Consider the following 23,492-nt stretch of genomic DNA (forward strand, 5'->3'; position numbering starts at 1 on the left):
TTGGAAAGACCAACAAGAGGGGGAGTCCTCTTGTCTTTTTAAATTTTTTTTTAAGGCAGGCAGCACCCAGTCAAAACCCTTGTGAGCTCATCTTTCCTTTTCTTTCTAAGGGATCCCGACTGGTGGTGTGTCTATTTATAAATAGAATGTTGTCCCCAGTAAATTTGAGAGGCAGCATAACTTCTTCAGCTGTTAGGTCACTCTGGCTGGCGGAACACTATACAGTAGCTCAGCTTCCCTTCTTATCTGCTATTGATAAATGGCACATAATTTTAAATCCGCACTTTCCTCCCCTAGATTTCTTCACTCCTCCTCAGCACAAGATTTACATACCTGTCATCTCTTTAATAGAACCAGTGAGTGATACAAGATGCTGCAATTAGAGGCAATTACATCTTTGTAGGCTGTGAGATTCTGTCAACTTAGTCTCCCCCCCCCCCCGCAAAGTGATCTATTCACTGCTGCTTGTATTGACTAAGAATGCTGAATTAGATATAATAGAGGGATTTGATATGAAACATATTACCAATGGGTTTTCTTTAAAAAAGAGGAAGAATGTAGAAGCATTGTGATTTCTTCCTCTACGTAGAGATCTGCTCCTCTCATAAACATATAAACACATAGAAAGTGCCATGCTTGGCATTTATTTCACATAAAACATTCCCCACCACCACTCTGTGGCCAAAAAGGCTCACAGAGTAGCTTTAAAAAAAGCGGTAGTAAGGTGGTCCTTGTTCTCGGAAGGAGGAAAAGCAAGCTCAAGCATCAGTTTCTAAAGTTATAGGTTTTTTTAAAAAAATAAGGACCAGCTAAAACCAACGGGTGGCACTGTGGGTTAAACCACTGAGCCTAGGGCTTGCCGATCAGAAGGTCGGCGGTTTGAATCCCGGATGGGGTGAGCTCCTGTTGCTCGGTCCCAGCTCCTGCCAACCTAGCAGTTCGAAAGCACGCCAAAGTGCAAGTAGATAAATAGGTACCGCTCCAGCAGGAAGGTAAACGGCATTTCCGTTTGCTGCTCTGGTTCGCCAGAAGTGGCTTTGTCATGCTGGTCACATGACCTGGAAGCTGTACGCCGGCTCCCTCTGCCAATAACGCGAGATGAGTGCCGCAACCCCAGAGTCAGTCACGACTGGACCTAATGGTCAGGGGTCCTTTTACCTTTACCTTTAAGATGAACAAGTCAGATAGCCTGATGCAATGGCTGCCTCTAGGTGACAATTTAAGGAGGCCCAAAGGCTGAGGAAATGGAATAGTCTTGCTTAATATCTGTTATACAGTAGTATATTTTTTGATAAGGCAGTTTAGTGACTAGCTTCCCATAATGTCTGCCTAGTCACCACATTACACAATATAAGATTTATCCTGAATCTGAAAGGACTTTTTATTGAAGGTCTGGGCTTGGAATATCCTGAGGCAGACCAGCAAAGTGTCATAATATACCTCTGAAGCCCAAGCATTGTGGAGTGTCTCCACAACTCAAATATTTATTTAAATAATGTGCTTTTGCCCTTGCTGGGAAGAGGATGTACTTCTCAGGAAATGCAAAAATTGTTTTAATTAAGATGGGATATCCTTGCCAGTTGGCCCCCGTTCATTCATAAGAGATGGATTTATGATGAAATAATAGGTGTTGTCTGCATCAGACAAGAAACTGATTCCAAAATTAATTAGGGCATTTGCAAACTGTTGCTTGCACTGGCTTGCTCCATAAGGGTATTCCCTGACTTAGCACAATGATGCTGTCATTGCTCAGAGCAAAGTAAAATCACAAACACAGTTCTGGAGCACTTGCAGGCTTCCAGTTGTTCTGAGCTACTTGCTGGCAACATGGATCCCAAAATGCTTAGTCTTTGCCAAGTAGCATTCTTGTATGCAGAAGCCATCCTTACCATCTGATGCTTAGCAAATGTATTTTTTACTCTGTATTCCTGCACCAACAGTGCAAACATATAGAATGACCCACAATTGCCTGTGTTCAGTTCTGAAGCCCCAGTGTACCATAATTGGAATGTTCAGAATCTGCAGCAGAACTGGTTTTTAGCCTAAAACTTGATGTGTGTCTGTATTGCTGCATCCACATTCACACACAGGCAATGTATTCTTGTCATCATGGAAGGAATAAAGCATTCCTGTTGGCTCAGATATTTTTCTGTGCAGTAGAAAAGTTCAAGGCTTTTACATTGTGTCAGTGATAGATTCAAACAATAACTTGTTGTCTCATAATGCTTGCATAACATTTTTAGTGGTCGTTCTCTTTCAAACTCTCCAAAGATTACTAAAGTTTCTAAAGGGGCAAAAACTGGATACATGATTCTGCAGAGGAACCACTTTTGATTCCACAACTTTGGTTTACTGAATCATACATTTTGATGCAATGGCATCATCCTATACTGTTTAGTGCATCAGTTTCTTAGTTGCAAAATCATTAAATGACCGATTACCGGCAAGTTACTTTTTAAGAAGCTCTTGACCAAAAAAAAAAAAAAAAAGCAAACTGGATACAACTGATCCAGTTAGGGGTTTTGACACAGAGAAGCTATAGTCCTAAGTGCATAAACATCATAAGTAATAAAAACAGAGGTGCTTGCGAAATGTTGATAAATATAGTTTGATGAAAAATAGATTAGCTAAGCATCAGAGCTCTTGCCAATATTAATTTGTACATTGCCACAGTTAATGTCTCCTAATTTTTTGTCTGTTTAAACACTGTTGGGATTGCTCATCTACTTCCTGTCCGTACAACACTACCACGACTCATTTATTGAGGTGATTGATCTATCTCTTTCCAAAGTGCTGTAAAGTATTTATGCAACATCAAAACAGTCTTAGCTCTGAACATATTATGTGCCCGAAATGAACCTAAATGACTTAAACTCTATTGAAATAAAAACTGGGTGCTGGGCCCTTATATATGTTATGCAAATGTTTAAAATGTCTGGTGTTCCTTTAACTTTGTAAATCTCCTTATCATAACCATAGAGAGGGGTCAAGGAATTCCAAAGGGTATATTGGAGCCTTGGAAATCTTGTCCAGCCACCTTCTTTCTCCTCTCTCACCCCATTCCCACTAGTCTTTCATGATCTATTAACTGTCAAGTTACTTGTGTTCAGGGATGGTGCAAGATTTTCAGCTGCCTGAGGCAGAACTATTGCTGATCCATTCACTGCTCCCAAACACTGGCATTCTCACTACCCTTTTATTGTTGCTTTTGCTGTTGCCTTAGTAGCAATTGAACGCTGAGGCTCTCCAAGGCTGTCTCAACAGTGCTTGGCTCTGACAAAAGGTCCTAGTGAATGTAGGGTTCTTCTAGAGTGAGATATTCAGGGTGAGGTGGCAGTAAGTACTAGTTAGACTTTAAAGACTGGTTACTACTATTAAAATGTAAGTACTATTTGCTATGGCAGAGCAGCCGTGGTGCAAGTAATCTACGGGGCCGCCTCACATGAGATGCCTCTTAGCAAATCCTGGGTGACCCACTGCTACTGGAGAGCCTAGTAGGAGTGCCACTGACTACTTTACCGCACTCCTAGAATAATAAATGGCATCAAGCAGGCAGGCTTAGAGAAGGTATTCAAATCTGCTGCCTGAGACAGAGGTCTTGGTGTGGCTAACAGGCAGACTGGTCCTGCTTGTGAATGCATAAGAGTGAAAGGAGTTCCTACTCTTCATTGGCTTATACTTGGGATCCTTCTGGACTGGAACAGCAACCAGCCAGATGCCTCTAGAACAGGCATCCCCAAACTTCGGCCCTCCAGATGTTTTGGACTACAATTCCCATCTTCCCCAACCACTGGTCCTGTTAGCTAGGGATCATGGGAGTTGTAGGCCAAAACATCTGGAGGGCCGCAGTTTGGGGATGCCTGCTCTAGAAGCTCATTAACATGGCATGTCAGTGATTTCAGTCAAGGTTCCTCATTTTCCTTAGCATCCCCATGCAGAGTTCTATACTACCTATGATGATGAGATTTTGTCTTAGTTGCCAAGGACTGTATGTCTCCCACATAATATAGTTGGACCCTAAGGGGGAAGGCATACATGGTTGAAGAGGTTTGATCACGCCCTCGGGATGCAGCAAATGTATTGTCATATCACTTCCCTAATATTTAGGGCTGCCCCTCAGTGGTAGTGCACACACTTTTCATGTGGAAGGTCTCTTGTTCAATCACCTTCATCACCAGGTATGACTGGAGACACCGTCTACTTGAAATTCAATCTGGAGAGACGTTACCAGTCAGTGTTGACAGTACTGAGTTAGATGGACCACTGGTGCTCTAGGATACGGTGGCTACAGAATTAGGTAATTACCTTTTAAGAAAAAGACCAGCTAGGCTTTGAAAGGCCTCAACATGCTGCTGAGACAACAGTTCTTCTTCTTCTTTAGTAAAGCCATCCAGCCACAGTGATCTGTCTGGGTTCCTGACAGACCATGATTTGCCTTGCCTGTTATGATTCTCCGTAGCTCATATTGCCTCTGCCGTTTTGGACTTGCCCTTGCCCTGTTGGATGTGGCTTTGCTCTTCTGGATGTGATCCAGCACTCAATCTGAAATTGAACTTGTTTTACAGGTTTCAGAATTTCACTTGCCAAATGTTTGTCCTCCTAATTCATCCCCCCAAAAGGGACAGGTATCATATAGATTTTAGATGAGCCTTGCAGTTTTTATTAGAAATCTCATCAGACATGATGAAGAAGGAAGCCTTGTTGGTGCCCTTTAAGGAGCCTTCCTTGGAGGAAAATGGTATTTAGAGAATATCTACCTAGGCAACTGAAGGATACTACAGATGAGGTGGGAAAGGTTCCATCACCCAGGATTGCAGATCTTTCAGATTGGAGAGAGATTTTCAGGACATGAAAGCTACAAGAATGTCACCTGATGATTTTGCTTTAAGTACGTTGACCATGTGGGCAGAATCCTGAATCTTTGTGGAATAGTTCCTGCTCAGAATAATAAATCTGAAAAGCATATTTTTTTTGAAATAGTTATGGGATTTTTGAGCAGCCTTTGTTTACCAGTAATTTGGCACATAATATTAAACTAGGGCCAGGGCCTTTTCAGTATTGGCCCCGACTTGGTGGAACGCTCTCTCACAGGAGACCAGGGCCCTGCGGGATTTGACATCTTTATGCAGGGCCTGCAAGACAGAGCTGTTCCGCCTGGCCTTTGGGTTTTGATTTGGGCCATTTAAAAATGAGGCTGCATTTTAAAACAATTTTTAAATCTAAATTGTATTTTAATCTGCATTTTAATCAATTGTTTTTCTTTCTTTTACATTTTATTGTAATTCTATTGATGTCAGCTGCCCTGAGTCCGGCTCTCACTGGGGAGGGCGGGGTATAAATATTATTATTATTATTATTATTATTATTATTATTATTATTATTATTATTAAATGTGCTTACCTTTGGAGAGGCACACCATTGTGATCTCCCTTGTTAGTCACTGGCTGCTAATTCTGGATTTGTACATTGATATTCCCCCACCCCATGCTTCTGTAGGCTTCCGTCGCTTTGGAAAAATCTGTCTCCAGGCTCTCCTTTCATCTACAAGGGATTCCACCATGGTGGGGAAGGTTTATGTTGTCAGCCTTCATGTCTTGTTTGCAGAAATCCTTGTAACACAAGAGTTGGTCTGCCAATGGGACTGGTGCCCGAAGCCATACAATAAAATTCAACATAAAAGGAACAACAAGAATACGTTTAAAAATCCCCTAAATAATGTAAACAGTGATTTATTTGGGAGGGTGGAGAGAGACAGAGAACAACCAATTCTCATTGTAGTAATAATGGGGGGGGGGGACTTCATAAACAACATATATTAATTACCGGTATATAAATGGAAATAATACAGAAGATTGTCTGTGGTCTTTCTACCTTGTATTCCAACTGTTCATAAATAGAAGATCAGCTACAGTTTTAAAAGTGGTTTGTTTATCAGCTGTGGGAGTTTTTGTTTTGAAAATGACAGAGAGAGAGCTCCAGCTGTGTATCTGGTGTCCTTACAGGGAAGTAAATAGCCTCAATATGTTTACACAGCATGAGATACATGGGAATTTCTTGAAGGAGCCAGTCTAATTTGTAGAACCATCCATAATCACTGGCCTGGTTAGCACGACATGTTAATGTTTAACTATGATTTAATGCAAACTTTCCCACCCAGATCCCCTTTTCACTTCTCTCCTGAATACAATGTCTACTTGTTTTCCATGTCCTACTACAAGTTTTACATATTATGAATCATGGTTACTGGGCTACATGAGAATAATTTATGTCTTTTTTGAGCCATTTTAAAAGTACTGTATCTGATTACTTAATACCAATGTCAACAAGGTTTCCTGAAGTGCAAATTCCACTTGATATTTTGTCACACAGTTATTCAGCATATCATAAAGTTTTCGGTGGTATGAGGTGATATGAAAGTTCTGTAAGTTTTATGAGATGATATGAAAATTCTATAAGTGGTATTTGATGTTCATGTGTGAGTGATCAACATGCATATTGGAAACAGTCCCATAACCTTACAGGTGTCGAGAAGGAACTTTTTGGTTGCAAGCACAACAGAAACATTTGACTGATCCTTTACCTTTTCCAGATTTTAAAAGAACGTGTTGGTGGAGTGTTGGGATCCACTTTAAATCTGATTTTATATTTTATTGAGAACATTGGTATTTTATTTCCATTTTATGACCTTGTATATTCTTAGTTGTTTTCTCTCATTTCAGCTGCCCAGTTGGATATTATGGGCTTCAGTATTGTCAAGAAATGCATTCATGCTGTTGAAACAAGAGGTAATGGGGACCACCAGATGTTCTTCTTTATACATATAGTTTGAAGTCCTGTTCCCAAATATCAGCCTTTCTAGCACTTGTATAAAGAAGTCGCCTTTCTTAGATTTCTCTCCATCCTTAGCTTGCTCAGTTTTGACAGTTGCCTATTTTACATACACATTTTCATGATTGTTTGTATCTTGCTAGGATCCAGAACCTACTTATTTATATACATGCATCTTTGTTATGTTTTCTGATCTGCTGCTCCCAGATTTGTATGTATTCATAATCTTCTATAGGTTTTTAAAGGACTTGTTAATCCATAGTTTAAATAATGTATTACTAGAAGGCCACATTCATATTTGATACACAGGTATCTCATTATACACGATAAAGCTATTTTTAGCTATCTCACCCCTTGCTTTTTCCTGTAAGACCAATTGCAGTCGTTAACAGTTGTCAACAGGTTTACCACACCTATCAGCCAATCACCATTCCCACCACCCTTCTGAGTAATACCCCTCCCCACCCTCTCACTATATATAAGGGTCTGGTGACTTCTGTTTCAGTGTATCTGAAGACGTGTGCATGCACACGAAAGCTCATACCAATGACAAACTTAGTTGGTCTCTAAGGTGCTACTGGAAGGTATTTTGTTTGTTTGTTTGTTTCGATTACGACAGACCAACACGGCTGCTACCTACTTGTAACTAGGTATCCGATGTCCTTAACAAAAATTGTCTTAACAACATTGGTCTTCATTAAATGAATATGTTAAATAGGAAATGCCTATTCTCTGAATCTTTGTTATTCAGCTATGTAACCAAACTTGTGACTATTAAAAAAGTTGAGATGTCCCCTATACGATTGTGGGTGCATGAGATCACTCCTCACCCCCATTAGATTTTAACTTGATGGGATGTGTCCCATTCTTCACATTCTCCTGCTGCTGACTGATATGAGAGACTAAATTCTTCTTGAAACTCTCTGATGGTATGCAGAACTTCTCCCCTGTGTAGAAAACCTATACATTAAAGGGGTGGGGAACCCCGTGAACTATTTCCTCCCCAACAAGCAGCCTTGAAAGTGAATGTGGACCTGTGAAGGCAATTTAATTCATGTTACTATTGAAGATACTTTATTTTAAAATAAATATTAAATTTATTTTTACCATTTTACTAATTTAAATAAAATATGTTCTCCCTCTTAGGGATCCATGAGCAAGGACTCTATAGAGTGGTTGGTGTCAACTCCAGAGTTCAAAAGCTATTGAGTATCTTAATGGGTAAGTACATTTGGAAGAAAGCAGTTTGCTGTTTTTCTTTGACACCAAGTGTGATGGTAGATGCTTTTAATGAGGAACTGAGACCATCTGCTGTGAAAAGAAATGGTGATTTATTTATTTATTTTAGTATCGCTTGAAGCTCTCACTGGAGTGGAATTTTCAGTCATAGAAATCATGTAAATCTATTAACTTGCAAATTAATCACTACGGTTTCTGCTTAAGTTTACATATATGTCTGCATCCCCAAATCAAACCTTTGGATTCCCTCTCCCATCGTTCTGCCTGGACACTGAGGTCCAGCGCCGAGGGCCTTCTGGCAGTTCCCTCGCTATGAGAAGCCAAGTTACAGGGAACCAGGCAGAGGGCCTTCTCGGTAGTGGCACCCACCCTGTGGAATGCCCTCCCACAAGGGGTCAAAGAGAACAACAATTACCAGACCTTTAGAAGGCATCTCAAGGCAGCCCTGTTTAGGGAAGCTTTTAATGTTTGATGGATTTCTGTATTTTAATATTTTGTTGGAAGCCGCCCAGAGTGGTTGGGGGAACCCGGCCAGATGGGCGGGGTATAAATAAGAAATTAGTATTAGTATTTATTCCTGAACTGAGAACTATGCATGTTCTCAGGCTTCTGAGCTTTTGGATTTAGTATTTCCTTTTCCATGTTTCCTTCCTCATTTTGTGCTTAACTGTGTTTGTGTTGTGTATTGTATTGTGTTGTTTGTATTGAAATCCCTTTCTTTCTATTTGAAGCCTTACAAAAATCTAGCAAAATTCTTACAATTACATCCTGCTTTCTTCTGCCCTGGGACCCAAGGCAGCATAAATGTGGTTCCCATATGGTCACCCATCCAAGTACTGATTCAGACCTGCTTAGGTTCGGCCATATAAGGTTAATATGTTTGCCCTAGCAACCCAGCACATTAGACAAAATTTTAGCACCCCAAATGGGGTTCAGTGTGCTGAGAATCACCTATGCTAAAATGTATCTCTCAACTGGATTATCCCTGTCTCAACTGGATTTGTTATGACCAATGGTTCTTTAAAACTGAAGGCTTACTGACTGTTTTAGGTAATATTGATTGTGGAGGTCCAGAGAAGAAAAGCTGTGCAAAGGAGGTATTGGGAAGGAAGTGTTTTGATGGAGATAAGGAGTTCAAGATATAGCAAAGCATCAAGGATGGAGGCAGAGTAGGCTGACAACAGATGACCTTAACTGAGAAGAAGGCAAGAGGAGGAAATAAAGGAAGATGTAGGTGGAGATACAGTCAGTAGAGAAGCTTTAAAAGTGAGAAATAGAAAAATACTGGTCTGTCACTTCAAAATAACTTGACACAAAATAATTGTTCTTTCTTTTGCACTGGGGAAAAATCAGAGGTTGCAAGGTTCAGGACTTCAGTTGATGGACAGTGTCAACATCCTATACAGATGTTTAGGAAATTATACTGATTGCTTTAGCAGAGGCTCATGAATCTGCTGATGAGTGGGAAATGTGAAAATAGAAGGTTTCAGTGGCCTTGCAGGAGTCTGAGATGATGGACAATGGTTTTTAACATTGGGCCCTGGGGATGTTGAAGAGCCAGAAGTGGCAGGAATAGGTCATTACATGGATGTGGGAAGATCTTGTCACATGAGTAGCACAAACAAAAGAGACCTAGGGAGTTGCTACCAGTCAGAGTTGATCAGGAGTGGCTAGAAGGTAAATTGGTAGATCTCTGGGTGACTTGTACTAAATCGCAAATTGGCAATGCCAAAGCTGCCATTTTGCATCTGACGTAGAGCTCGGGGCTCTGGTAAAAAAAAACCCACAACCCAACAAAGTAGATTCCACAAACCTGAGGTTTGCCTGTCTCTGGAGTAGATTACACTGGACTAGACAGACCCAGTGATCTGACATGCAATAAAGCAGCTTCCTGTGTTCAGTATTGCATTTCAGTGTACCTGTGCTATAATTACTATGGGGTCTGGAAAGTGACTACCCACCTCCTCTTCAAGTTTTTCCACTGTTCACGTCAGAATCTGGGAGCAAATGAGACAGATTTTTACTCACAACTTCAGGCCTATATTTAGAAACAGATGTGGTTAGCATGACAGGTTCACATATAGTTTAAATGGCAGCTGGATCAGGTTTCAGCAAACTACGGCTAATATTGAAAGTGACAGTGCCATAGGAGTTTATGGAGTGACGTTTCTTTATTAAACAGGAAGCACTATTCAGTTGATGTGGCTTGAACCTGGAGCCCTCTGTGGATAGTGTTGCATGAGCAGCAGCTGTGAGAGGGCTTGCTGCAGATATCCTGTGCGATTTTGAAAGTTGGTGTCAGCTTCCCTGCTGCAAAACGCAGAATTATTATTCCCTGTGAGACTTTCCTTGTTCAGTGTCTAGTCTGTAAATTTTCCCTTGGAACTAAACAAAAGCAATCCTTTCTACAGCCATCTTCACCAGGTGTATGCTTGAAGGACAGTTGCTTAGTATGTGGAGTGAGTCATAATCCAGCTCATTCTCGTAAGAACCTGTTCCTTCAGTTGTTTTGCCATGGAATGAGGACTGTCAATGTGCCGCAGAACAGAACACAGTCTTATAAAGGAAGCATCCCATGGACTTTCAGTAGCTTAGAAGTTTTAGGCTGAAATCCTGTGCACACTTACATGGGAGTAAATCCCACTGAACACAAGGACTTTTGAGTTGACATGTAAAATTGCATTACCAGCCATGTAATGAATTAAATTAGAAAGTCCAGTTCTTCAACTATTTAGATAGCACTGTCTTGCTTAGGAATAAAGGCAATGAATGTGTCCTCTTTTTTAAACTAAGTGTTTTACTCTGACAAAGACAACTCTTGTTTTTAGCTTAGAGCACGCGGAAGACATTTTATTGTGCTCTGTAGTCAGCTTTAAGCAGTCTTCACCTCCATCATGGTTAAGCTAACATTCCAAATCGGAATCCATAAACCACTAGTGAGCCAAGAAACCACAACATTAGATTGGCTGGTACCTTCTGAGAAACATACTAGGTGGCTTAGAAAATGTGTTTTGTGTAGGTTCAGTTTTTTGTTTAGGAGAAGCAAGGTTGAATGCAGGGAGTTAAGAGTAAGAATGAAGGGCAGTAACATGAGCAGGGAAGCAGGACAAGATAGAAAAGAGTTAAACAATAGTGTCACTGTAGCTGAAACTTTGCTGAATGTTTGACATAAAAAAGTAAAACTTTTTACAAGACAGTGAGATGTTTGGAACACATTTTTCTAAGGGGAGGGCTAGACAATATTTGCCTGATGGATGTGTGGTGCACCTTGTTAAGTGTACAGTGCAATACACTATTTCTCTCTTGATGTCACAGCCTGCCCAGTGCCTCCTAACTCACCTGTCCTGCCCCACGGCCATGCCATAGCAACTCCTTGCATGCTGAGCAAAGGTGACTGGGATACAGAGGAATTTGGGGACGGGGAGGAAGATAGGTCTCCCTCCTCTGGGGGGAAGGGGCAGAGGAGATGTCGAAGGAAATTAGAACGATAAATGCTTCATATTTCATTTCAGTTATTATATTATTATTAATAAAATAAGCCACAGCTAGAAAGGAAGTAGCTAAGAGAAGAAAGCTGTTGTACAAAGAAAAAGTGACTGCAAGAGGAAAACAATCATTTGAGAGGGATGTGCAGGATGGTGGAGGAAAGCGGAAAATATAAAAGAGAAAGCTGCCTCCACTTAGAGCCTCTGGATGAGCAAATTCTTCCTAAAATGGGGAGGCTGAATCGCAGTGACACCAGAGCAAATGTCTGTACTTGGCATGAGGAAAACTGAACTATGGAATTTCGAACCATGAGGAAAATGTTGTGGCAAAGAATTTAACAATTTCCAAATTTGGATTAGATAACAGTTTGTTTTTTTAATCAGTAAATTCTATCAAATTATGTCAAATTCTGTCTCCATCTGCCACCATTTTCTGACTGGCTCTGCCTCTGCCCCTACACCACCATTTTGTGACTCAAAATATTCAGCCATCTTAAGTTTGAGAATCCCTGGTGTAATGGATATAGATTCATTTCTTTATGCTTGTGTAAAATATTTTCTACACTCCTAATTGTTAATATATATGTTAATTAGCTGCTAAGTGACTGTTTCTCAATTCATTGATACCACCTGGAAAATGAGCCATTGAGCTGTGATCTGCTTTGATTTTATTGCCAGTGTGTAGTAAAATTATCTTCCCTACCAGTGCATGGCTGTGTGTGGTAGCTAATATAAGGTCTGTATGCTGTTTTCAAGGCACTTCTTCAATTCCATATCTTTCAGTTAGGGGCCATTTTACTCTCTTCATATCAACTGAAAACATCCCCTTTCTTCATATTTTTATTATCAGTAAATAATAAACTTTAGTGATGTAGGTTTCTATAGACAGATAAAACATTTGGCATGGCCCTTGTTTAAAGTACTCTCTTTATGACCGGAGTGTGTGTATATAGGTATGAATGAATGAATGTGTATACAGTAGATGGATGGAAAAATAAATAGGTAGATAATATATTTGGTTTAATCATTTCAGTGTCTCAAACACTCTGTAATCACAGTTTGTTTGCTTACACGATCTTGCATAATTCTAATTCTTTTTTGTCTGAGTGGACTTCCACAGTCATGTTAGTTAGTGCAGGTGGGTAGTTTTAGGATTATATAACAGAGCTGGATAAGGAATCTCTATCCATCTTGAGTGAACCTGGAAAAACCTTCAAAAGAGCCATGTTCCCTAAGGCAGCGTTTCTCAACCGCTGTTCCGCGGCACACTACTGTGCCGCGAGACGCGGGCTGCTGTGCCGCCACGTGCGGCGATGAGAAGGGCGATTTGCAGCTCGGCCAGGCGGCAAGCCACGTCCCGGTATGGCTGTTGCGAAAGTTGCCGTCCAGGGCGCTCTGCACGTCCGCCTCCCCCCAGATCTCCAGCAGAGCTCGAGTCTCCAGCGCGATCGGACGGGAAGGGGCGATCAATGGCAGGCAGGCGGGGGCCAGCCGCCCGCCCGCCTCGCCGCAGCCCCTCCTCCCGCAGCTCCCCCTCTCAGCGTCCCCGGCAAGGCGGCAGTTGCGGCGGCCGAGATCCCATCCCTTCTCTCGCCTGGCTTTCCTCAGCCTCGTCTGCGGCTGTCGCTCCCTCGCCTCAGGCGGCGGGAGCTCGGTGGTGGTGGTGACGGCGGAGGGGGCTGCGCTTCGAGGCCCATCGCCTTGCGGAGGCTGCGGGGCTCAGAGAAGAAGCGGCGGCTGCTCCCCGGTGGGCCCAAGCCGGTCGCTCCCCGGTGGGCCCAAGCCGGCCCGGCGTCAGCAGCGCGCATTGCGCTCCAGCTGCCCCCTCCCCTTCGTGTGCGTGCACACTCACATCCACACACACACGCCAGTTGCCCAGGTTCACACACAAAGCAGCGAGGGTGTCTGTCGCACAACTTCAGTGGTGGTGGGAAGAGGGGGGCAGGAAGGCAAGAACAATAGGCAACGGTCTCCTCCCGAGGAAAAGGCGTCGCGTACCTATAGGGCGGCACAGAGTTGGTGTGCCTCGTGATTTTTTTCATGGAACAAGTGTGCCGTGGCCCAAAAAAGGTTGAGAAACACTGCCCTAAGGCATGTATCTATGATATTTATTTGATAAATCGGTTAGATTAATAATTTTTAAAAATCCCCTGATTCATCAGGCTGCAGACAGCCCCGGCTCTAGATGTAGTCCCGCTGGCGTGTTATTTAAAACATCGTGTTTTAAATAATATGATCCTTGTTAATAGTGACCAAAGAGACATGTCCATTAATGGAAGAGCAATCTCTGTAAAGAGGCATGCTCATATATACGTGAGAGGAGAGGAGAGGGGGGGAGAGAGGTATTCTGAAATGTGTGCTACGAGGAGGAAAGGCAAGTGGACGACTGAAAATGAACTTTAAATCAAACTGCTCACAATGATACAACCACTGAAAGCCTGTATGTAATTGGAAATCCACCTCTCCGCATGGAGACACACACACACACAGCTAGAGGGGGGGGCATTAAAACCTTTTGTTTCTGTCTTTCACACATGTATTCCAGTATGACTAAAAAGTTCTTTAAATTACCCATGTGAAATTGATCAAAGGGACAGAAAGGAAATGTGAGAATATTGGTTAATGCATGTTTATGTGCCCCATCCATTTCCATCATTGCTTCTTATTCAGGTTAACCTTAAAGGGAAACTCAAGCTATTCCATGCTGCAGCTATGCAGACATTTGTAAGCTATGGATTCCCTCTGGCTGTGTTTGTGCCAGTTAGACCAAGCGGCATTTCTGTTTCTCTTCTGCCTGAAGGGAAGCGCTGGAAGGTGGCCATTCATCACAGCACAGCTAGGAAGGGATCATCAGGGAAAATATGCATGCTCATTTGAAAGACTTAGGTCTCTGTGATTTGGTCAAAGGTTTGGTTCTGAAGTAGTTTGTCCACTCTTTCCTAACTACTTTAGTGGAACCTCTGAATGCCTGTTCTTTCATGGTGGCTTGTTTAAGAACGTTTGTACTTCGTCCTCGTAAACACTTAAAAATAAAACTGGGTGGGGGGGGGGCAGCCTGTTGACTGGCTCTTGGCACTGCCCCACAGGAGATATGGCCTTTAGTTTTGGAAACTTGGTGGAGGGAATCCAATGACTGTTTGCTTAACTCAGATGAGTTCCAAGCCTATCTGAGGCTGGAAAAATTAGTCCTGTCTCCCAGCATCATTTTCTGTGGATGCAGCCTCAAAATGCATGCTCCTGTGTAAATGGATGCAGATAATACTCTAATTTCTTTTGCACAGGGGCTGCTTCTTAGGCTGCATTCTGAAAACCACAGCTGGGGAGCAAAAACCCACTTCCTGTAGAGGACCCTTTGGGTAAAAGGAATACCTTGGGATGGAGTGGATTTTATTCCTCTAGCTGTAGTTTTTCCAGTTACAGCCTTTCAAAATAGGTAAGCCAGGAAGTCTTCTCCAGGTTGATTTTAATTCCAGATGGAGAAATATGCAAGGGCTATTAAATCCCTTTTCACCTTTGAGACAAACATAATCAAGCCTTTGAAGCTCATTTCTGCGCCTGAGCTTACAGAACTTTGGTTGCCTTCGATTGGCTCTGAGCTGCTGTGGCAGTGTGGAAAGTACTGTGCCAAAGTCATATAGATAGTCCCTGTGCCCAGACTTAGCATCTAAATCAGGCAAGAGAGGTGAGAATTTTTATTTAAGATAATCAGATAAATAGAAAATAGAGGTTCAGGCATGAGTCCAAAAGAGAAGAACTTGCCAAGAGGAAGTGCATGTGCAAGAGAAACTGAACAGCATTTCAAAAATAAAATAAAAAATAGAATCAATGCACATTTGTGAGGCAGAGAAGAGAAGGGAATTCAATCTGTAGCTTTATAACTGCTTGGGGAGTTTAACCTATGTCTCTCCTACCCAAACCAATAATCTAACCACTCCCTAAAGATGGTGTATGTGTGGTTACAACTATAACACAGAGATAACTCAATTGAGAGCCACAGCATGGTGCTAAACCTTGGCTTGTGAAGCTTATTCAACACCTGAGCTGAACTAATATGTGGACGCAAGTGACTAGCCCCTACATATTTTGGAACACAACATAGATTTGCACCTTACCTCTCCCCTGCCCCCCAGCAAAACACTGGAGCCAAAAGAGAAGATCGGAAGACTTCAGTGTGCTTTCATTGAGAGTAAGGCCTATTGCTCGGTGGTAGAGCACATGCTTTGCCTGTAGAAGGTACCAGGTTCCATCCCTAATAACTCCAATTGAGAGTTAGCAGGTGATGCAAAATACCTTTTCTGCCTTTGTCCCTGGAGAGCCACTGCCATCAGAGTAGAACATAGCTGTCAACCCTCCCTTTTTTTGCGGGAAACTCCCTGATTCCAGCGCCGTTTCCCTGCTGCTATCCTGGATTGTTAGATATACTGTAGACTGTCCCAGGGACAGGTGAGGCTGCTGATCCCTTATTTTCAATTCCGAAAGTTGACAGCTATGGAGTAGAACATACTGGGCACAATGGACAAATTTCTGATTTAAGACAGCTTTGTGTTACATGTATTACTGAGAAGGGCAAGGCAGAAAGGGTTAGCAAACCACCCAGGAGGTTACAGGTAGGTAGCCGTGTTGGTCTGAGTCGAAGCAAAATAAAAATTCCTTCAGTAGCACCTTAAAGACCAACTAAGTTTATATTTTGGTATGAGCTTTCGTGTGCATGCACACTTCTTCAGATACAGATATCTGAAGAAGTGTGCATGCACACGAAAGCTCATACCAAAATATAAACTTAGTTGGTCTTTAAGGTGCTACTGAAGGAATTTTTATTTTGCTTCACCCAGGAGGTGTTTGGGTTCAGAACATACAGTGATTGGAGGGGAAGGTGAGTGTAGAAAAAGGGTAGAGATAAAAATAATACAACTGCTGTGGATTCTAGTATTCTAGTTCAAGGCTCAGGATCTTTTGTAATACCTTATCCAATAGATAAACTGATACTGAATCAGAAACTTGCATTCCCATTTTTATATTACAATGCACAAAGTGTGAAATGAATTTCTTGGACCAAGTATATTTCTTGTTGGTTTGCAATCCTCTGTTTTAAAACAGGATTCTGTGATTTTTGTGTGTGCCATTAAACACCACGAAAATAATGTTAGTTTTGGTCTTAATATTTGTTTACCCATTCAAAGCACTGATATGTTCCTTAATCAATATATTTGTGTGATGGCGTGAGTGTTTGTGTTGGCAATGGAAGCCAGCATGGGTAAGGAAATTCTTACTAAGTTTCTATCCACCCAATGACTTCAGGTTTTATTTGTTTTCCGAAATGCTTGAGAATGAGAATAGCCAAGTGCTCAGCCTATTGGGAAGATCTGTTCTGAGGTGTGGTGACTGGCAGGCTGTGCTGAAAACGAGATTGTTAGGAGATTCCATGAGACTGGGAGCAAGAAGAAAAAATCTATTTTAAATGGATAGGTTTAAACACACACAAATAGTTGTGTTTTCCAGCAGCTTTGAGTAATTTCTCCCTCTCTCTCCCTCTACTTGTATATGGCTGTTTTGTGAATCTGAAAAGCTGACTTACAGGCAAAATGGCAAGTCTCTTATGAGAGCTTCCCCTGTTTTGGCTCCTCTAGTTCATAACACTTCCTTGAAGCTGTTTGGAGCTCATGAAATTAGATTTCTCTGAAATTTTGGCACTTTTAACTGAGATTTGGCATTGCCCCCAAACTTTTCCACATTCATGGTTGGAAGAGCTAACCTGACTTTGCAGTGGAGAAGAACTTTAAAAATAAAGAAGCCACGGACAGGCTCCAAGGATATAAACTGGCAAAAAGAAAGAACACCACAGAATGCAAGGGCATCGAAAGGCAAGGAGGAGAAAAATAAAGTTAAATTAGACATCTAGAAGCCAACAGCGGCCCAGCCCATTCTGGCTTTTTAGAGTGTATTGTGCAATAAGTTGAAACAGGCTAACTGAATTTATTTAGGTAAGTATTTAGCTCTCTGCTAAAATTCACCACTAAAATATAGGTTTTCTCTCCTTCCTTTGCGTATACTTCATCATGACTGGCCAAGATAAAGTCATTTGGCCTCAATCCTCCTTGCTCTTGAACGCTGCTTAGCAGGTCTCCCGAGGCTCTTTGCAGCTGTTTCTGTTTTGCAAGCCAGTGGGAACCTCATGAGCAGAATTTCCTTGCCTTCTAGCAGCAAATGTCAGTCTGGCACGAGTGCTTATCTGGCGAAAGGTTTCTGAAGTTGTGAGCTTAAGGTCTACCGGGTCAAGCAGCTCAGCGGATAATTTGCTGACACACTGCTGTGCCAAAGTCCCATTATACGGCACTGTGTGAGAACTTCATTTTCTCCTTTGCAATCCAAACAAAATGTAGCTGCTGGATGTAGTGGCTATAGAGTGTGTGTGTATGTCTATCTTTGTTTTTTATTTGTTTTTAGCAAAGATGAGTCTAGCGTGGTTTCTGCACTGGGCAAGCATACAAGTACACATGCCAGTCTGCCAGAAGTGAGTCACCCACAAGCTATTTCACATAAGTCGACACAGTGCAGCCATGCTACCTATAATTATTAGTAGAAAAAAAATGCCTGTCATTATGACAGGCAGGGCATATGTGGAGAGTGAGCTTGTATTTCACACTCTCAGCTCCCAGGGATTCCCTGCCAGTGGGGGCTGCTGGACCATCAAGCCGGAGGCATGATGAGAGCACTCTTTGCTACTACTGCAGTGTAATCCCCCAAGCACAGTGCTTCATTTGCTTCCAGCAGCTATGGGCAGTCATTTTAACAAAAATCTGTATCCATATCTACGCTACTCAACAGTTATTTATATGCATGCCTCTTTAGTGCCTGATAAGTGTTTTCATTAGACCACAATATTGCTTAAATCCATTGTCTGCCTAAAATGAGTTCTAAAAAAATCTTGAATCATGTGTAGTCCCTGTAACGTGTAACCACACACCCCTTTCTATATCTGTGCATATACTGGTTGTATTCAGCCTTCCCTAGTCTGGTGCCCTCCATATGTTTTTGAACTCTAAATCCCTTGAGCCCCAGTTATCATGGCCAGTGGTCTGGAATGATGAGAGTTGTAGTCCACCAACACTGGGGTTTGGGGCAGCATGCTAGGGAAGGCTGGTGTATCAGATACAGATTTTCATGACGTAAACCTCACCATTCCAAGGACCAAGGCACTGGTCAGGGTTTTCTTTGTTTACCCATGTATCACAATATCCCACAAGTACTATACAATTTGGTATTGCACTGCATCCTATTTATTGAGAGGTAGGGCAGTAGGGTTTTCACAAAAGTGACTGACTGATTCCACTTATGTGATTTATTATGTCTGTGTTAAGTTTTACAAGCCCTTAATTGGTATGTGTGGCACATATATGCATGTTGCACACCCAAAATGATGTTGCTCCTGCTTTTCTGGTGCAGCAATAAAACTGCAAGCAGTTTGCAAAGCTAAGCAGGGTTCGGTATGGTCTCAAATTGGTTGGGGAACCGCTTGTTGAGATTCCAGCATTGCAGGGGTTGGACTAGATGACCTATGGGGTGCCTTCCAACTCTACATTTCTGTGATTCGCATCCTCAAACTGATGGCAGCACTTCCCCTTGTTGCTGAGCATCTGCAAACCATTGATGCCAGATAGTGGTAATTTTGCTCATTTGGCAATGACATACTGTGGTTTTATCAGCCTCTTCAAGAAGAGATTCATGATCCCCTCTTGCCCAGTATCTTTCTTTGGCAATGCCCAGACAGATGAGGAAACAGTCAAATCAGTCCACCCCGCCTCTCATCCTGCAAAGCAGCAGAATTTGCGTGGTAACCATTGCCATCCTTTCAATTGCATCTGTTTGCCCCTAGGGGCAGCAGAGCAGCACTATCCCATTGTGAAGTTGCAGCAGGAAGACACTGTGGGCAGTGCAGAAAATCAGTTTAAGTCCATGGTGGATAATGAATGTTGTTGTTTTTCCTACCTTTCCATTTCTCTCTCCTTAGATCCCAAAACCGCCGAAACAGAAGATGACATCTGTGCTGAGTGGGAGATTAAAACAATCACCAGTGCACTGAAAACATACTTAAGGTGCGTGTGGAAGTTTTCTGGTGGCTTCTACACAGCCATACCTATCTCCTGCTCGACTTTATCTTTTTTACTTTCCATGAGTAGGAGCCCTTAGTCTCCCTGCTCAGGATTTGCTTCCCTGGCTGATTCCCTCCTTACATGCTTGTGCCATGATCTGAGTAGAGCAGAAGTCCATGGCGTTCCCAACCTTGCATTTCCCTCCTAATGCTGGTGGCTGCCTTATGACAAGTCAGATAATTTGATCCATCTAGCTCAGTATTTCCTACAGTGCCTGGCCGCAGCTGGCCAGGGTTTCTGACAGAGCTGCATGGAGATGACAGGGATCAAACCCAAGGCCTTCTGCTGCAGCCTTTCCCCAAACATTTCCCCAACCACCCAATTCTCCCCTACAAATGCTGTGGGCTGTCTCATTAATAGTTCATTCCCTACCAGCCATGCTGAAATACCAGAAGAAGCCTGGCTTCAGGGAAAATATTATTTATTTTGGAGAGGACACTTGAGACAGGAACCGTGGACATGAGAAAAGTTAAGCAGCCCTTTCACAGCTGTCCCTGATCCAGCCCTGCACATCCTACTCACTCAGGTAGCGTTGGCATTAACCAGTTCACATGTCTTTTGGTGCTACCTGGTAAAAGAAGTACTTTAACACTTAATCATTACTATGGAGAATCTTGTATATGGTACAAGTCTGTTAGTCTTGACAGACTCTGCCACATTTTACCCAGTCACTAAAGGCACTCTGCATTTTTGACTGTGCTATTCCAAAGCATACTATGACGTTTTGCTGTTGGAAAATAACCCTGACCCATCTTATTTTCAGTATTTCCTAGCAGATAATAAACCTCACTTGACATTTCAGCATAGAGTTCTCCATGTGGCTGTATTTTAAAATAAATGAATAACATTCCTTTAAAACTTGGCTTGCCAATAAAGCAGGAGTGGCTAATGTCATTTAATGGCGCTCCTGTCCAGGAAATTCAGGGAGCTGTGGAGGGCGACATTATGCCAGACATACACTATTTCCTTTGGCACTTTCTCAAAACAAATGAAATTCATTACTATTAATCATGCAGCAATAAAGATAATGTGAGAATTTATTTGGCAGCAGGTCATAAACCACAAGCATGATGAGGGATATCCAATCTCAGCACCAGCTTCTAACTCTCTTTCTTTCCCCCGCTATATATTTTGATAGGTCTTTCTAGAGCTGCTGTTATCTATCCAAAGTGCAGGATTATCCACACAGAGCTATTCGTTTGTTGGTAGCAAGCATTGTGTATTCCTACTGAACTTTAGGAGAGAAGGCAGAGAATATTTCCAGACCCTGGGGAGGTATTTAGACCCCATCACCCCCCTCTCTCCCATCAGGAGAGGCTCAGATTGTGAAATTGATATAGTTTAAAAGGCCTGGGTGATTAAAACACCCATTGGTGGAGGATCATAGTGTTTGGGGCATGTGAACCTCACTGGGAGGGCTAGTTACACATCTGATCCTGTCTGCTCTCAGTTCTTCAGTGTTGATCTGATTCATGCTTGGCTTGTCTGTAGCTGACCAACCAAAGCTTTAAGTATCAAAATGGACAAAGATAAGAAAACTTTATGGAGATGATAACCACATTACCTTTGGGGTTATTGTATTTTGACTGCATTTGGAAGTATTTGCAGTGTGTGTATTAAAAAATCTTAATTATGGCATGCTGCCCAATCTGTTAATGCTGAAGTGTTGCTTGGTTTTAGAAGAGAAAGTAATAAAAGCCTTACCCCCTCCCCTCCCCTATTTATTATTTTTATTTTTGAATACAGCTGGCAATGTTCAGCCGTATTGATTATAAAAGCAGCTGGAGAAGGAGGAGGGACAGAGAGTGACGAAAAAGCTGTGAGTGGAGAGGAGGGACCTTCCCCCATCCTTTGGATCCCCTGGGAAACTCAGCAAACTTGCTGCACCTAGAACTGGGTGTGGAGAGTGCTGCTGAATGGGACTCAGCTGTGGGCAGCCTGAAGAAGTACCACCCACCTGCCCATAAAATGCAAGTCTAGAGTGAGAGACTAGGGTGATGTCCACTGCTTCCAGGAACTCAGTTTTAGACTTTTGTGGGTGAGCTGGGATTTTGTTGGACCCTGGGTGAGAACCTGCAGGTTGAGAGGGAAGGTATGTCAGGAAAAATAATGAAATATATATATATTAGTATCTTTGTATTTATGCAACTCTGTATTTTTGTAATATTTTGTTTAAGTTGCCTGTGTTGCTTCAATTTTGTACACCGCTTAGAGATTAAAATAAAATAAAATTAAGTGGTATAGAACTCAAATAATTGAATAATCAATAAATGATTAAGAATGAATTTATGGTGATGCCATTCTCCCAACTGCATATCAAGGCATTCTGTTTTGTGTTCTGTTGCTGTGATTTGTCTATGCTCCACTCCGTATCCTAGAATGCTCCCTGGACCACTCATGATGTATCAGTTTCAAAGAAGCTTCATCAAAGCAGCAAGTAAGTCTTTTGTCAGAACCTCTTGAAGGAGACAAAACTTTTTTTAGGGGGGCACATCAGCTTGTAAAGTAAGATTTGCAGATAGGAATAGTACTGTGGTGCAAGAGAACTTGCCTGCCATGAGCTTGCTTCAATAAAAATGTGCCAGAACTTTCTGGAAGCACTTGCATGGCCACATGGATCTGTGCCACTTTCCATGATTCCAGTACCTGTTGGGGAGACGAGACTTATTCACTTCCCCCACATAATTAGAATTACATGGGTGAGAGAGCCAGGGAGGCAGGATGAGCTTACTAGCCCTGCCACACCTTCATAGGATTCTTGTCGCCAGGGTGTAGCAATAAGCCAAGCACCAGAGCACCAATGCCTGCCTCAGGGAGCCCTCTATGCTCATGGAGTTTCTCCGTGGAATTTAGTTCTCGGAATTTAGTTCCACCTAAACATTAGGAAGAACTTCCTGACAGTAAGAGCTGTTCGGCAGTAGAATTTGCTACCAAGGAGAACATTAGGAAGAACTTCCTGACAGTAAGAGCTGTTCGGGAGTGGAATTTGCTACCAAGGAGTATGGTGGAGTCTCCTTCTTTGGAGGTCTTTAAGCAGAGGCTTGACAGCCATATGTCAAGAATGCTTTGATTGTGTTTCCTGCTTGGCAGGGGGTTGGACTGGATGGCCCTTGTGGTCTCTTCCAACTCTATGATTCTATGATCAAATCATTTCATCTGGGAGCTGAGTGCCACAATAGGGACAATGCATCCATTTAATTTCAGGGTGGTGTCATGACTCAGGCACCCTGGAAGACATTCTGGCTTTTTCACTGAAGTTTGATGTCATGTATTTCAGACCAAAGAGTAGAATTTGAATGTTGCATTAAGACTTACTGAGACAGCTGAAAACCACCCTGTCCCTGCCTTGAATGGGCAGTGAACTGATTTCATTCAAGCACCAGGTTTTTAAAATAATCCTCGTGCTTATCCAGCTCTTCTCATGAGACTGGCAAGTGGGAGGAGAAGGTAGGCTAAGTCATGTGTGTGGGTTACATAGTTGGGTTACATAGTTGGAGAGTACATACTACTATTATTGCTTCTGCATGGGGCCCTCCTAAGTCAGTCTCAACAAACCAGTAAAGTAGGTTAGGCTAAGAGGGAGAGGCTACCCTACAGCCTCCCAGTGAGCTTTATGGCTGAGCAGGGATCTGCAGCCAAGTCTCCAAAGTCGCAACACTCTGTCCACTGTCCACTAGTCACTTGGCTATTGTGACAAGGACACTTGTATGTAGAAACGGATTGTGGTGGTGCACATGTGAAGCCAAGTGCATAAATCTGGGAAAAGATGCGTGGAGATCTAGAACAACTG

At 42.4% G+C, this 23,492-nt stretch overlaps 1 protein-coding gene across 3 annotated transcripts in view; it reads left to right on the forward strand.

Moving 5' to 3' along the window:
* ARHGAP26 (Rho GTPase activating protein 26) overlaps positions 1–23,492 on the forward strand; it is a 210,016-nt gene that overhangs the window by 110,211 nt on the left and 76,313 nt on the right. For all 3 annotated transcript variants that reach the window (XM_060271691.1, XM_035105360.2, XM_060271692.1), the window contains exons 13-16: positions 6,720–6,785; positions 7,975–8,049; positions 19,561–19,645; positions 22,081–22,139. In XM_060271691.1, coding sequence (XP_060127674.1) covers positions 6,720–6,785; positions 7,975–8,049; positions 19,561–19,645; positions 22,081–22,139 — 285 coding nt within the window. The remainder of the gene's footprint in view (positions 1–6,719; positions 6,786–7,974; positions 8,050–19,560; positions 19,646–22,080; positions 22,140–23,492) is intronic.

This window comes from Zootoca vivipara, chromosome 2 (assembly GCF_963506605.1).
Source record: "Zootoca vivipara chromosome 2, rZooViv1.1, whole genome shotgun sequence".
In the NCBI taxonomy this organism is placed as follows: domain Eukaryota; kingdom Metazoa; phylum Chordata; class Lepidosauria; order Squamata; family Lacertidae; genus Zootoca; species Zootoca vivipara.